Here is a 15,781-nt window from a genome sequence, read left to right as displayed (position 1 = left end):
GAGTAGACAATCAACAAAGCAATAAATCGGACCCTGATTTGTATCTTGCTGATTACCAAGGTGTAAATAAATCCTCACCTGAAAATTAAACAATCAACTCTGTGGGTTAGTTTGAGGTGGCTCCAACACTATGCCCATCTATTTATCTGATCCGCAAATTTACTTTCCAAGGTATACATTTGCCTGATTACTTTAAGATAATTTCCTCCCTGGATCACTGGCCTGCTCTGCTGGTGCCAGCTTCACTCCACTCGTGACTGAGTTTGGTAGTGGGGACTGACTTATTTTCCTATTCTGATCCAACACAAAATCCAGCTGAGATCAGTCTGTCACACTGTCATGTTGGGGCAATGGGTCACTTCTGACGTCACCTATTTAAAGGAGTCACCCATAAAACTGAAGGGAGTTATTGCATGGAATTAACAGTAATCTGTAATGGCACTTTTTCTGCCAAAGTAAATAACTGACCATCAACAAATATAAGGGCAGCTAAGTGGCTCAGTGGATAGACCACTGGGCCTGGAGTCAGGAGGCCCCAAGTTCAAATTTGGACTCAGACATTTACAAGCTGTGTGACCCTGAGCAAGTCACTTAGCCCGGTTTGCCTCAGTTTCCCCATCTGTCAAATGAGCTGGAGAAGAAAATGGGAAACCACCCCAGTAACTTTGCCAAGAAAACCTCAAATGGGGTCATAAAGAATCAGACACGACTGAAACTACTAACAGCAAGAAAGTAGATGTGAGGGAGGAGAAAAGACTCAACATTTCACAAAAACACAAAATTTCAGTGTTGGAAAGGACTCCAATAGGGACTTTAATCCAACCCATTACCCACTCCACCTCTCCATAAGCCAGTTTGAGGGTGCTGGGGAAGGGGCATATGGTACAGATAGACAAGGCGAGGAACAGCACTATATCCATTGTGTAGATAAAGAAACTGAGGCTCAGAGAGATGAAGAGATTTGTTTCAGGTCATATAGCTAATAAATGGTAGAGTCAGGACTAGATTCCAGGTTGTCTGACTTGTTGATCAACTTCCTTCCAACTCCTATCACACTGTTATGAAAAGGCCAGAAATTCTCAACGCTCAGGACAGTCCTCTGCGAGAGCTTGAAGGAGTGAGTGCTCTCTTTTCAGTCCATTTTCTACCTCTAATTAACTCTCTGTAGCAGGCCCTCATTTAGGGTTAGAGTCCAGGCCAATGTAAAAGCCTTGTGGCTAACAGACGTGTGATCAACTAAAGGAATGTGACTAGCCTTCTGGACTCCCCTTCCCCCAAACCCTCACATTGTCCTTCAGTGACTTTTCTTGTTCCAGGGCTATGGAGTGGGAGATAACTGGATTCCAGAACAATCCCAAACAGAATTAGCTTGGGGGAGGTGGAGTGGGAAAGATTATTGATGGCCTTGGGCATTTGGGTTTTTCCACTTAGTGCCTAGGAGCAAATTCTGTTTGAGGTTCCAGAGCCACAAGCCCTGGGGTCCAACAGCCAATTAAGAAACTGGGCCAGGACATCTGCCAGCAATGGCAAGACGCAAGTGAGCTCTAGGTTTCAGCCAAAGCAGGGCCCAGGAAGCACTTTTCAAACCACTGTGGGTTGTTAGCAAGTTCTAACTGACTGGATTCACGGAGCTGTTTTCTCAATTTACTTTAGGCTGAGAAAAGAGGTGAGTTCATTTGCAAATCCAGAAGACTATTTCCCAGCAGGAACCTAGGATCTTTGCAAAGCTACTTCATCCGAACTTACCACAGTTGCTTTCTCCATCACTGAGGTAGCGCTGGATCAAGTTTTCCATCCACAACTGGTAGCAGATGCAGCGCTTGGTAATGGGATCACAGTGGCCATGGCCAGAACATTTCAAATGGCAAACTGGGACCAGAATGGGAGAGGTAATAGTTACCGCAGTAGAGACAGATCTTGAGTTCCTCAGGGGCAAAAGGCCTCATATTTTACTTTTTTTGCATCTTAATACAGTGGCCCTTAAATACTCAATGATTTGATATTCTTCTGGTATATGTCCTATGATGCTGAAAGTGTGCCTTCAACTCTCAACTATCTCATCTGAGAGCAATCAATTAACAAATATTTATTAAGCACCTACTACGCGCAAGGCACTCTGCTAGGTGCTGGTTATACAAAGCCAAAAAAGGAATCGCCCTTGCCTTCATGGAGCTTACATTCTATCAGGCAAATGACAGTGAAAGGCTGCTGAAAAGCTCACACATGGATTTGCATGTCAGAAAAAAATTAAATATATAATCAATGTTGCATTATCAAAATTGTATTATCATGTTGTTCGTTGCTCCCCCAGTACCAAGTGCTACCTTCACATAATAAGAATTACATTCAAAGGACAAGGTGGTCCCCTAGGAATGTTACTTGTCCTAGGAGTTGGCTAAGACATCTAGTAATACGAATACCAGCATATCTACAGTTACCCCTTCCACATCACAACTTTCCCCATCACGGTTTCAATATCTCACAGTTCAGCATAAGAAATTAAATAGGAATTTTTTGGGAGTTTTGCGGAAGCAGCAGACAACATGCAAAGACCAGCAGACAACACAAAAAAAAAAGTTTAGAAACTCAGAAATGTGTAAAATATATATATAATATTATATAATGTCAACATATTTTATCTTTTAATACCATAATAATTCAGACATCTTCGGTACAAAGGGAAGGCTAAAAAAATTTTAATACCAGATTGCATGGGCGCCACACCCCTGAAAGGGATAACTATAGAGAGATATATACCAGTAGAAGGTAAGTTCCCTGAAGGCAGGGACAGTTGCATTTTTTTTTTTGCAAGGCAATGGGGTTAAGTGACTTGCCCAGGGTCACACAGCTAGTAAGTATCAAGTATCTGGTCTGAGGCTGGATTTGAACTCAGGTCCTCCTGACTCCAGGGTAGGTGCTCTATCTACTGCACCACCTAGCTGCCCCGACGGTTTCATTTTTATTGTTATTTCTTCCACACATAGCACAGTGCCTGCAAACAGTCGGTGTTTAATAAATGTTGCTGAATTGAGTTAAACTAAATCTAAGTCAACTTTTTGCCAAAAAAGGGATCACATGAGGGTACTTATGATTAAAAAAAATGCAAGTTAGAACCACCTGGACACTTCTAAACTATTTAAGACCTTTAATTGTGAACTATAGTTGTGCTCTTTAATCTAATGGCATAAGGTACAAATGACATATAAAGATGCAATGTTCTTAATTCCTGACAGCCATATTAATTTTTATCTACCACTGTCCCTCCTATTCAAAGATGAAACTAATGATGATAACTCTCTGTAGGGGTAGCTTTAAAAACTGATATATTATAAATATTCTATCCCAGCCTCCCTCAGACCTATAGGTTTGGCAAACCTTAGCCTGTCTCAACATGTTATACTGTTTAGGAAACCTGCCAGAGAATTTAATGCAAAATCAGTGTTTAACATCTTAAGACTAGGCACTCTAAACTTTACTTACACTAATCCTCTTCCTGTGTAAGTGAAGAGTGTCTGACATCACAAGGAGAAACAAAAATGTTCACATAGGAGACTGACCTTCTGTGTCAACTCGCAGGACTTTAAAAAGTAAAAAGTCTGCCTTTTCCTTTAAGAGCTGAGCATGCAAAGTCCGGGCCACCTCAACAGCCTGGATGACTCTGAGAGGCTGTCCGCTCTGCACATAGAATATGACCACAGTGCTGCAGAGGAGATAAAGAGGATATTCTCACCATCAAACAAGGAGTCTTTCCCCTTGAACTTATCGATAGACTTTGAAAGTTGAAGTTTTAAAACTTTGTTGTTTTACAGACCTTATTCCCTCCCAGTCAGTACCCATATACTTTTACATAAACAAAGCAACTGATAATTTGGCATTTTATTCATGTCACACTTTTTTTTTGTAAATTTTTTTTTATTTTAAACTTAAATACAAAATAAGAAAAGAAAAAAAAAATTGCCATGTTCACAGCAGAACATGAGAGGATTAAAAATATAAAGCAATAAATTTCCATTTCAAGAAAGCCTAATAATAAATAGTACACAGTGTGTTCAGAGCTGACCATGTTTTCTTTACTTCCTTGTACATTTTATTTTGTTCTCTGCTGTGCACTTTTTACTTTGTTCTTTTTTCCCTCCTTCTTCCCCCCCCCCAAGAAGGCTACAATTAAGTGCAGCTACACATACACACATACACACACACACACGCATATATACACATATATACAAACATATAAGTACACATACTTACATATACATATATATCTATAATCATACACATATATACACATATATGCATCTATGTAAGACTGTACTATACTTGTTTGTGCTCTGTTTCTCTGAAGGTGGATAACATATTCCTTCATAAATCCAAATCTTTCCATATTTTTCTAAATCCATCAACTCATCATTTCCTACAGTGCAGCAATATTCCAATCTTATAATGTCTAGTTACTTTAAATAGTCTAAAACAATATTGATTAATATGGCTGACATATAGTGTAGTTTCCCTGTTTTTCTCTTTTGACTAAATCTATTTTAGCTTTAATGCCATCTGAGATCATGATTACTACCCCTGCCTTTTATCCCTAATAAATTCTACTCCTGATCTTTATTTTATGTTTGTGTGTATCTCTTATTTCCCATCCCTCCTGACTCCTCTACTTTACTTCTACCTGCTACCTTGCCCTCCTATTATTTAACCTACTCCTCCCCCCAACAAGTATCCTTCCTTTAACCTCCCCCTCCCCACCCTTTCCCTTTGCCCTCTTGTTTCTATCTGAATTTAGAAGACTTTTATAGCCTTCCAAATATATATGTTGTTTCCTCTTTATCCCACTCCTATTAATCTAGACACTTTTCTATACTCCCCCCCTTATCCTATTCCTTTACCCTCTTATTTCTTAATAAATTTAGAAGACTTTTATTCCCTTCTAAATGTATACATTGTTCTCTCATCAGGTCTTTTAGACACCTTTGCAATAGTCTATAGGAGATTAAACACAAAATAATAGCAGGAGAATGACTTGTCCCAGAATCATTTCTACTGAATAATAATAATAATCCAAATTTCTATATCATTTTGAGTCAAATAGCCTAGTATTGGAGTTAGAAGGGAGATTATCTTATCTAAAATTCATTTCAAAGATGAGTGTGGTTTGGAGTGAGTTGACTCATAATTTTCCCAACAGAACCTGTCCCTCTTGTCAGCTTTGTTAAATGTATCATTGCTTCCAGTCTCACCCAGGACCCAAACCTCAGAGTTATCTTTCACTTTTTCCTCTTCTCTTCATTGCATGCATCTCACCAGGTGCCAAATTCCATCAACTCTCTCTCTGTATTGTCCTTCATATCTATCTCCTTTAAAGCAAATCACATTGCCACAGTCCTGGCTCAAGCCTTCACCATCATTTACCTACACTATTATGATAACTGCAGAACTGGACTTCATGCCTCGTCAGTCCCTCCATCTCTCTAATCCATCTTTCATGTAGCTTCAGAATTAATCTTCCTAATCTAGCCTTATTGTACACTATTTTCCTTCAAGAATTTCACATTCCAAACAAAACGGACTATTCACTATTCCCTGATGCCAAACTCTGCTCACTAGACTCTGTGTATTCATTCAAGGTTGTACCCCATGCCCGGACTAACCACACTTCTCCTCCATCTCCACCTATTGAAATATTCTTCTCTTCAAAGCCAAGTTTCTCCATGAAATCTACCCTGTTGAAAATGATTTCCCCTTCCATGTTATGCCCTTTGTCCTGTTTGTTTGTCTGTATGCCTTTTTGCTCCTCCACTGGATTATAAACAGAGGATAGAGATGATGCCATTTTTTATTTTTGTATGCCCAACAGCACAACATTTTATACATAGAAAGAACTTTGAATTTGACACCAGAGGATCTGAATTCAAACCCTGTCTCCGTTACTTACCATGTGACTCCAGACAAGTCCCTTCTCTTCCCTGGGGCTCAGTGTCCTCCATCTTTAAAATGAGAGGGTAGGACTAGATGGCCAGATGATACAAAAACGGTTAAAAAGCCCTGCCCTGAAGAAATCCCCGAGGAGTTTCTTGCTGGGCCACCACATGGTCCCGTACCCTGTACCGGCGCCCACCTCAGGCATGCCTGCCTGCATGCCACTTCATACCTGATATCCGAATGAGCCTGGATCTTTTGTATTCTGATATCAGAGTCCAGCACATTCAGCAGCACTGCCAGCTGCCTCACGAGCATGTCCTTCTGCAGCTCGGTCAGCTGTCCGACTTCCACCTGCAGTATCAGCTCTACTAGGCCAGTCTTTTTAGGGTCTGGGAAAAAGAAGGCATAGAATTTCCACTTGAAAAATATGTAGGTATATCTGGAACAATATGGATACTTTGGGTGTAGCAGAGGCTTGGAATCTGTTGTGTGACTTCCATGTTTAGGAGTAAGGACTGAAAGAAACAGGGTCTTTACCCTCTCCTCCATTCATTCCTCTTATTCCTGCAATTTTGACCATTAAAAGCACTGTTTATGAGTCCTTTCTATTACGGTTCTCTACCACAACATAGTACATAAAGTCACTTGAATCCATTCCCAAAGCCCATCAGATTTCTGCCTTATTGGCCTCTGACCCAGCACATAGTCCTTGTTCTTTCCCAGAAAGCAGAGAAGCTGTGATTTGACTCCCCCAGCCATTCTGTCTAATGACTTGGCATTGTGAGAACATACTGGTCTATTTATGAAGGTCATCCAACCCGACCTTTAGTTCTTTAAAAGAAATGAAACATAAGAATTAAAGCTGCACTATATCATTTTGATTAGCACTATATAGCTATATCCATTTGTAATCAGCTTTTTATTTCACTTCAGTCTCCCATTGCTTCTGAGCAGTAATATAAAAAAAGAAAGAGAAACTACTTGAATGCTATCAGGGAAGGACATTCTTGAGTAGGGCTGCTAAAATGCTGCACAATTCAGACTATTTTCTTGTTAATATAATATAATATATTAATATAATAATAGCTTTGTTAAAAAGGAGAACCCTCCCCAAATGATAAGAGATCAAAGGATATGCACAAGCAATTTTCAAAGGAAGAAATCCAAGCTATCAATAATCATTAAAAAATACTTCAAATCAATAATAATTAGAGAAATGCATATTGAAACAACTCTGAAATTCTACCTCACACCCATTTGGCAAAGATGACCCCCCAAAATGACCAACATTGGAGTAGCTGGAGGAAAACAAGCACATTAACACATTGTTGGTAGAACTCTGAATTGGTATAGTCATTCCGGAAAGCAATTTATAATTATGCCCCAAAAGTCACTGACCAATGCTTACCCTTTGACTTGTCAATACGACTACCAGACCCATACCCCAAAGAGATCAGAGAAAGAGGAAAAGGATACACATGTACAAAAATGGGGGGAAAGGGAGGGGAACTAAGGGGATACCTATCAATTGGAGAACTGCTAAACAAATTGTTACATGAGCATAATGGTACATTGTTGTGCCATAAAAAATGATGAAAGGAAAGGTGTCAAAGAAACCCGGGAAGTCTTATATGAACTGATACAGAGTGAAGTGAGCAGAAGTAGAACAATTTATGCAATAACAGCAATAGACAGACAACTTTGAAAGACTTTGAAACTATGATCAAGGCAGTGGCCCAACACGATTCCAGAGGACTAGAGATGAAACATGATGGCCACCTCCAGACAGAGGAGTGTTGGATGGGAGTGTAGAATAAAGTAAGTGTGTGTGTGTGTGTGTGTGTGTGTGTGTGTGTGTGTGACAAGGCTAATGCTTGACTATACATATTTGTAATAGGTTTTGTTTTTCTTATTTTCTCAATGGGTGGGTGAGGGGAGATGTGAGAGACAGAATTTAGAACTGAAAATAAAATAAAATAAAATTTAAAAAAAAAAACAACTCCAGAGGCAGTTAGGTGGCACAGTGGATAGAGCTCTGGCCTTGGAGTCAGGAGGACCTAAGTTCAAATCCAGCCTCAGACATCTGACACTCACTAGCTGTGTGACACTGGGCAAGTCACTTAACCTAAAACAAAACCAAACAAACAAACAAAAAACCTAACTCTGATGAATGTATAACCAACCATGGTTCCAGAACACTCATAATGAAAAATGCTGCCCACCTCCAGCCAGACAAGTGATGGTCTCAAGCTGAAGAACATGAACTACATTTTTACATGGCCAATGTGGAATTTTTTTTTTTTGCTTGACTATGCACATTTCTTACAAGGGTTTTATTTCTCTTTTTCTACTTTTTTCCTGATGAGGGGAGGTGAAGAGAAAAAATAAAGTAAAATGAAAAAGAGAACCCACTTTTTCATAACAAGTAATTTCCCAAATAGAAATGGCAAAGAGAAGCAGTATTAACCCTAGGATAAACAGTCAGACCTCAGAGTCAGAAAGACCTTGGTTCATGTCCTGCCAATGACAAATGACAATGATTCACACACCCTTAAGACAAGACTTAACCTCTTAATGCTCTAGCCAACTTTCTAAAATTATGCAGAACAGGTGTGGGCCTGCACACCTGCACAGATGAAATCACAAATCCAGACCAAGACAACAACCACAAAATCGGTTACTAAATTGAAAAGAAACCCAAAGGCGGACCACATAAATTATAAATTTGCATAAGGGACTGCAAAGAAACAGAACTTGAGGGTGATGGTCATACCAGGCCGCACTTCCACTGTAGCAGTATCAATGTCAGAGTCTCCTTGGAGGTCTGTGACTTTCAAGTGGAAAGTATAGACTCCTTCCACCAGATTGATGAGCTGCAGAGATGCACTGTGGTCTGAGCCGTGGATGACATCCTAAAAATCACATGCAATTCAGTATATTATTTATTAATAGTAATTCCTGACTAATTAGAGTCTCTTTATCAAGGCTTTGGCTCCTCATCCTTTCCTATATCATTGCCATGTATAAAATGGTACTCCCTTTAAAGAGTTCTCTGGAGATTCTAGAGGCCTCTCCTGGAACCAAATGTGCAGAGACACTCTTCTCTGTCCTGAGGAGTCAGGGTAGAGAGAATCCCAGCAGTGTGCCAGCAGGCATGCAGACACAATAATCATAGCAGCTTACATTTGGCTAGCACTTTCCTTATGAATACTTTTGCTTAAAATTTTTGTGGGGAAAGAACTACTTTCCTAAAGGTCACACAGTTGGCAAGAATTGAAGCCAAAGCTTGTACTTAAGTATTTTGACTGCAAGCTTAATGCTCAGTTAGAGAGCTTTTGTTATCTCTCAAATAGAAAGTACCCACTTGTAAGAAGAGCAGTTACATTACATTTCAGAAGCAATCAAATAGGTACCCCATGGAAAGTTCTCTTTAAGAAAATAACACCCCATCAAGCATGAGTTCAGCAACCCTTTGAAAGGTTTAAAGAACTGAATAAAAGCACAGCATCATTGTTCAAAAACCCTTTACTATTATAATCCTCCTTTAAGTAAAATTCAGAGGACTTAACTATGTATCTTTCAAACCCCAAGTTGGAACAAAAGTCATGATCTAATTAAATCTAAAGCCCTAGAGATGGGATCTCATGTAGAATGGGTTCAACTGGGAGGCAGAAGACCTACGCTCTAATACTGACTTTGCCAATGACTGAGAGACTTCAGACAAATTGCTCCTTTCTTTTTACCTCAGATTTCCCATCTGGGAAAACAGAATGATACCCCTTCTTTGACTTGGCCTTTCAGATATGATGTACACACACACACCCCTGGATGCTCAATCATTCAATAAACATTTATTAAGCATCTATTATGTTTCAAGCAGGGTGCTAACCATTAAAGAGGCAAGACAGTCCTTGCCTTCAAAGAACTCACAATCTGATGGATGATGAGTGGAAAGAATTGAAGAGCATGATGCCAATTTTATATCCTCTGCGTTGGCTGCACAGATAGCATTCTGAAGTTCCTACACCATCCAAAGTCTTGCCAGGGAAGGAAGTGAGGCAGGATTCCAATGTTTTTAAATTAGGAATAGTGAGAAAAATACTCCCCTTCTCTTAAATCTGTATATTTGCTGGTAAATTCTACCATGCTGAAATGGCTCCAGTGCTGAATTGCATCAGTCAGCTGATGGCCAGCCTAGCAGAGGTTCATCCACCTGGAATCATAACTAGGAATTTTTCTATCTGAAGCAAGAAGCAGAAAAGTTGCTCTTAGTGGCAGCAGTGGGCGAAAAGGAGAAGACAGAGATCCTGGACCCTTGCATGAGGCTGGGAACAGGGCTCACTCCTTTGGATCATACAGTAGTTTATAATCTACTATAATCCAAGCAAAAAACATTTATTAAGTGTCTGGTATGTGTAAGGTACTCTGCTAGGCCCTGGAAGAACAGTTCTTCCTCTCAAACAACTTACAACTTTAAAGTCATCCTTGACTCTTCCTATCCCTTACTTGATATATTGGATGAACTGCCAGCCTCGAAGATTCAGTTTTCATAACATCTCCCACATCTGCTCCCTCCTTTCCACATTACTGCCACCCCTCTAACTCAGGTCTTCATCACCTTTCACTGGGACTAGTAAAGTAAATTGCTAATTGAAGTCCCAGCTTCCAGTCTCTCAACTCTGCTGTCAAAAAAATCTCCTTAAAGTCCAAGGCTGACCATGTGACCCTCCTGTTCAAGAATCTTCAATGGTCATACCTGTTCCATGTTTACAACATGTAAACAGATTTTGTTGTTGTTTATTCATTTTTCAGTCGTGTCCAACTCTTCATGACCCCATATGGGGTTTTCTTGGCAAAGATACTGGAGTGGTTGGCCATTTCCTTTTCCAGTTCATTTTACAGATGAGGAAACTGAGGCAAACAGGATTATGTGACTTGCCCAGGGTCACACAGCTAGTGTTTGAGGCCAGATTTGAACTCATAAAAAGGAGTCTTCCTGACTCCAAGCTATCTATCTACACACATATATACATACATATATACATACACACATACATACACACACACACACACACACACATATATTCCTATTTGATCCTCACAACAATCCTGTGAGGTAGATGCTATTATTATTCCCATTTTACATATGAGAAAGCTGAAGCTGAAGCTAAGAGAGTTTAAGTGACTTTCCCAGGACCATACAATTGGTAAGTGGCTGAAGGAAGATTCAAAGTCAGGTATTCCTGACTCCAGGTCCAACATTCTCTCCAGTATGTCACCAAAACAGAAGGCATAACTAGCTTTTTTTCTAAATGCTAAGCTTAGGAGCTTTATTTTATCTTGGGGCAACTACAGATTCTTGAGCAGGAGAGTCACATGGTCAGATTGAGATATTAAGGAAATTATTTTGATAGACTGGAGAGATTGGAGACTGGAAACTGGGAATCCAATCAGCAGGTTACTTCAATAGTCCTGATGAAAGGAGACAAGGCCATGAACTAGAGTGGTGGCTATTTTGTGGAGAGAATAGGATAGATGGGAGACATGATGGAAATGTAATATTCAAGAAGATTATGGATTATCTGCCATAATCACAGATAAAGGAGAAGGAAGAGTCAAGGATGGCTCTGAGGTTGTGACCCTCAGTGGCTACAAGCAGGGCAGTGCCCTCAATAGAAATAAGGGGGAGGGGGGGGTTGGAGAAGGGATGATGGTATAGAGGAAAAAGATAATGAGTTCCACGTTGTACACATTGAGTTTGAGATACCTATGGAATACCTAGTTGGAGATACACAATGGGCAATTGGTGACATGCTATAGGTGCTCAGGAAAAGAGATGAGTATTGGATTTATAGATCTGGGAGTTATCTGCAAAGAAATAATCATTTAACCCATGGAAGTTGATGAGATCACAGAGAGGGAGATGAGAGAAATGATTATTAAAAACTAATGACTCAGGAGATTCAGAGTTTCTCCTTTCTTTTCTACTTTCAAGACCTCAGTCTTTGAAAGTCGAGTTAAACTTCTCCGCTATCTGACCCAACCAACCCTACAAGGAATTTCTAATCTCAAGTGAATTCCATTCAATCAAGCTTGGGTGGAGATTGATCCTTTTGTTTGGAGAGCCCAAGGCTGGGCTACTTAAGTGTAGAGACAGTTTCTCTGTCCTGGGTAACAAGAAGTCACTCTCAGCCCTGCATTTTAATATAGCTCACCTTGCGTTGTGTTATCTAATCACAGTTGATTGCCACTCCTCAGGAACACCTACTCTTTGAAGAGTATATGAACAGTGAGTCCACTGACCTGATTGTCTTGGGTCTAAGAGAGAGACAGCCAAATGACCATCTTTTTATTAATAACATGGTGGCCTTATTAATAAAATTATTAAATTACCCAAAAACTATGTCTCTCAAATTTTTTTAATCTTCACAGGGGTTATATAAAGAGAAGACCCAGGACGGAGCCTTGGGGGACACCCACTGTTAACAAGTAGATCATGGACAATGATATAGCAAAGGAGACTGAAAAAAAAATCCAGGAGAAAACAATGTCACAAAAGCCAAGAAGAGAGCATCCAGATGGAGAGACAGTGTGTTTAAAGCTTCGGAGATATCAAGAAAGATGATGACTGAGAAAAGGTTATCGGATCTGTCAGTTAAGCTATACCTTGTTAGCATTGAAGAGAACAGTTTCTGTTGAGTGATCTCAATAGAACAGATCTAGCTTCTGTTGGAAACCAGAATTGTAAGGGTTGAGGAGTGAATAAGAGAAGGGAAGGCAATGAATGTAAATGCCTTTTTTCTGGGACATTGTCTATAAAAAAATAAAAGAGCCATAGGATAGCTTCCTATTTTAAAGATTTGTTCTTGTTAATTATGTACTAATTAAGTCAAGCAAGTCCAGATAGAATAGCAGGCATGAGAGTGGGCAATATGACACCCTCACACACCACCCTTTTCTCTGATCTACTACCGCCATTCCTATGCACCTATGGGCTGGACCCTGGCCATCCATCTCTCTCTATTCATACTGATGCTGGATGAGTCCAAACCCCAGTCAGGGGCTGTGAATGATTGAGACCTTCCACCATGACAAAAAGGCAGTGAGACCAGGAGCTTACCTGCTGATTTGACCAAGACCAAATAGAAGAGAGCATAAGCAGACTCACCCTGGCCCCCCAGCATGTGTGTTGGTGAAAGAGACAGGAAGAGAGTAAAAAGTCGTAGGCAATATGGTATTCTCCTATTGTCTGTAACAATCCTAGTATCTTTCTCTCTCCAAAAGATCTGGAAACAAAAGAGAAGGATCCAGGACCTCTAGGCAAGAAAGTTTAAGGCTAAGGCATCTGGAGTGCCAAGGATCCAGCAGAGGGAGGGAGGGAGGCTAATACCCAGAATGGCAGAACTTGCTGGAGGCTACTGCTTTGAAATTGGACAACTCCACACTTTTCCCTACACTACTGTGCCCAGACACCCAATGTTGGAATCAGGGTATAGCTAAAGGAAGAAGAAATGTCTGGCCCAGACTTTTCCAGACCCTAGTGGGGGAGCAGAGTCTAGCTCCAGTCAGATAATAATCTGACCTACCCTTTTCTCTTTACTTTCCTGAGCATGACTCACATCTGCTCATCCTGTGCCCACGGGGCCAATTTGGCACTATCTAACATTTTGCTGTGCCTAGGTAAAAATCCTAGGTACCTCAGCCTTGCTATAGTTCTCTGTTATCACCAAACTGCTGGCCAGCAGGTAATGATGTTTTCTTCTTTGTCATTAGCAACTCATGCAACTATCTACTAAGGTATGGAGGGGTTGTGATCTGCATCTGTGGGAGGAATACTCACAATGAAGAAATTCCAGATCATTTGAAGAACTGGGGCAATAATAATTCACATATAGAACTTAGTTTAATAAGCACTCATAACAACTCTGTGAAGTAGATAGCATAATATTATATCTTCATTCTACAGATGAGGAATTTTAGGCTCAGAAAGATGAAATGTCTTGCCCAAGGTCATATGACTGGTCAATGTCAGCTCCACTATTCAAATTCAGGCCTTCTGATTCCAATTGCAATATTATTTCCATTCTATTACATTATTTTTATCTTAATCTAATAATCCTTCCACCTGCATTTGCCAGGCTATTCATGCTCAATAAGTCTGGCTGCCCTAATGAAAGCAAATTCACAAAGGCTTTGCCATGCCATGCAACATTATCAAAGGATGACTCAAATACTCACTCCAGCTGCTGGACTTTGACCATCCCGGATCCACAGATAAGACACAATTCCTTGGTCGTCAGTAGACATTGAACCATCCAGAGCAATGGAGTTATTGGGAAGCACAAGAACATGTCTGCCACCAGCGTGGGCTCTAGGAGGACTGTTGTTTTCTAAGTCACATGGAATAAAATGGAAGCAAAAACATTTTTGTTCAAAACACTGGTGATGGAAACGATGACCATATAGAGCATATTAAAAATCCATGGTTAGTTTATTTCTCAGTTCTATAGATGTAAGATGTACAAAAGCTATAGTGTATGAGAATCCCCTCTGTGAAATATCAATTGGTCACCCAGCCTCCACAGATGACCTTCAGTGATAATGAACCCACTAACTCCTTAGGCAGTTGATTCCACTTTTGGACAGCTCTCATTATTTAGAAGCTATTCCTTCCATTAGCTAAATACTAGCCAAAAATAATGATAATAATGATAGCTAGCATTTATATAGCACCTACCCTGTGCTGGGCATTGTGCTAAGAACTTTACAAATATTATCTCATTAAGCCTCACAGCAAACCTGAGAGGTAAGTGCTCTTATTATCCACATTTTACAGCTGAGGAAACTGAGGCTAACAGAGGTTAAATGACTTGTCCAGGGTCACACAGGTAGTTGGTGTCTAAAGCTGTATTTAAACTCAGGTCTTCCTGTTTCCAGGTCCACCGTACTACCTAGCTACCTAAATCTGTCTCTCTGTAAATCCTACCCACTGTCTTAGCTTCAGCTTTCTGAAGACAATGATTACATTACATTACATACCCATTAGGATTCTCTTCTCTGAACTGTCTCCAGCTCCAACAACCATTCTTTGCATGGCCTTGTCTCTCCTGGTCCCTCACTTTCTTGGTTGCCCTCATATGAATATGCATTGGCCTCTCTTTGTCCCTCCCAAAACATGGGGCCCAGAATAAAATATACTCCTCCATGTGAGTTCTGATGAACACTTCACTTACATGTCTTTGTATCCCTTTTTAGCACAGTGCCTGTCACACAGTAGGAGCTTCATAAATGCTTATTGACTGACTGACTTACTGACTGTCAGTAAGCCTCTGTGAAAATGTGAACTCACACTCCAAAATGTGTGTCAGGGGAAGGTGAAGGCAAAACTGCTTAGTGAGTTGAATGCTAAGGAAGAACAGGGAGGCAGCAAATCCCCCTGAGCCCTAGAAGGTTGGATGTTGAAATACTGAGGAAAAGAGAATAGGGCTCAAGGCTAATTTTCCTCCTCAGGATGAACTTGTCTTTGAACTGTACCCGAGAAGAGTTCCTGCATATGTCCTTCCTTTTAAAAAATCACATACCTGTGTGACTTTGGGCAAATCACTCAGCTTCCCTGGACCTCAGTTTTCTCAACTGTAAAATGATAGATAGGATAACCTCGAGGTCCCTTCCAGCTCCAGATTAATGATCTTTTGTCTTGTTGTTCCACCAATGTCTTCCTATAACAAGCAAGTCTTTCTATAATATCAAATCCCCCGTGAATTTGAGGACTGGAGCTTGGTTTGTTGTTGCTGTTGTTGTTTTTCAAATTCCCTTGGAAGCCTAAGAGGCAGATGGAGCCTCCCACCTCCCACACCTG

General features: G+C 40.3%; 1 protein-coding gene across 2 annotated transcripts in view; it reads right to left on the bottom strand.

Annotated features, from left to right (window-relative positions):
- KIAA0319 (KIAA0319 ortholog) overlaps nucleotides 1-15,781 on the bottom strand; it is a 116,857-nt gene that overhangs the window by 11,102 nt on the left and 89,974 nt on the right. Inside the window, exons 14-18 of one of the 2 annotated variants that reach the window (XM_027862468.1) lie at nucleotides 14,161-14,312; nucleotides 8,696-8,834; nucleotides 6,152-6,311; nucleotides 3,558-3,700; nucleotides 1,747-1,869 (exon numbers count right to left, since the gene is read on the bottom strand). In XM_027862468.1, coding sequence (XP_027718269.1) covers nucleotides 1,747-1,869; nucleotides 3,558-3,700; nucleotides 6,152-6,311; nucleotides 8,696-8,834; nucleotides 14,161-14,312 — 717 coding nt within the window. The remainder of the gene's footprint in view (nucleotides 1-1,746; nucleotides 1,870-3,557; nucleotides 3,701-6,151; nucleotides 6,312-8,695; nucleotides 8,835-14,160; nucleotides 14,313-15,781) is intronic. The other variant, XM_027862536.1, reaches the window with a different exon arrangement.

The sequence above is a fragment of the Vombatus ursinus genome, unplaced genomic scaffold (genome assembly GCF_900497805.2).
Source record: "Vombatus ursinus unplaced genomic scaffold, bare-nosed wombat genome assembly UNPS02000577.1, whole genome shotgun sequence".
Lineage (NCBI taxonomy): Eukaryota > Metazoa > Chordata > Mammalia > Diprotodontia > Vombatidae > Vombatus > Vombatus ursinus.
This window is presented reverse-complemented; position numbering and strand designations above follow the sequence as displayed.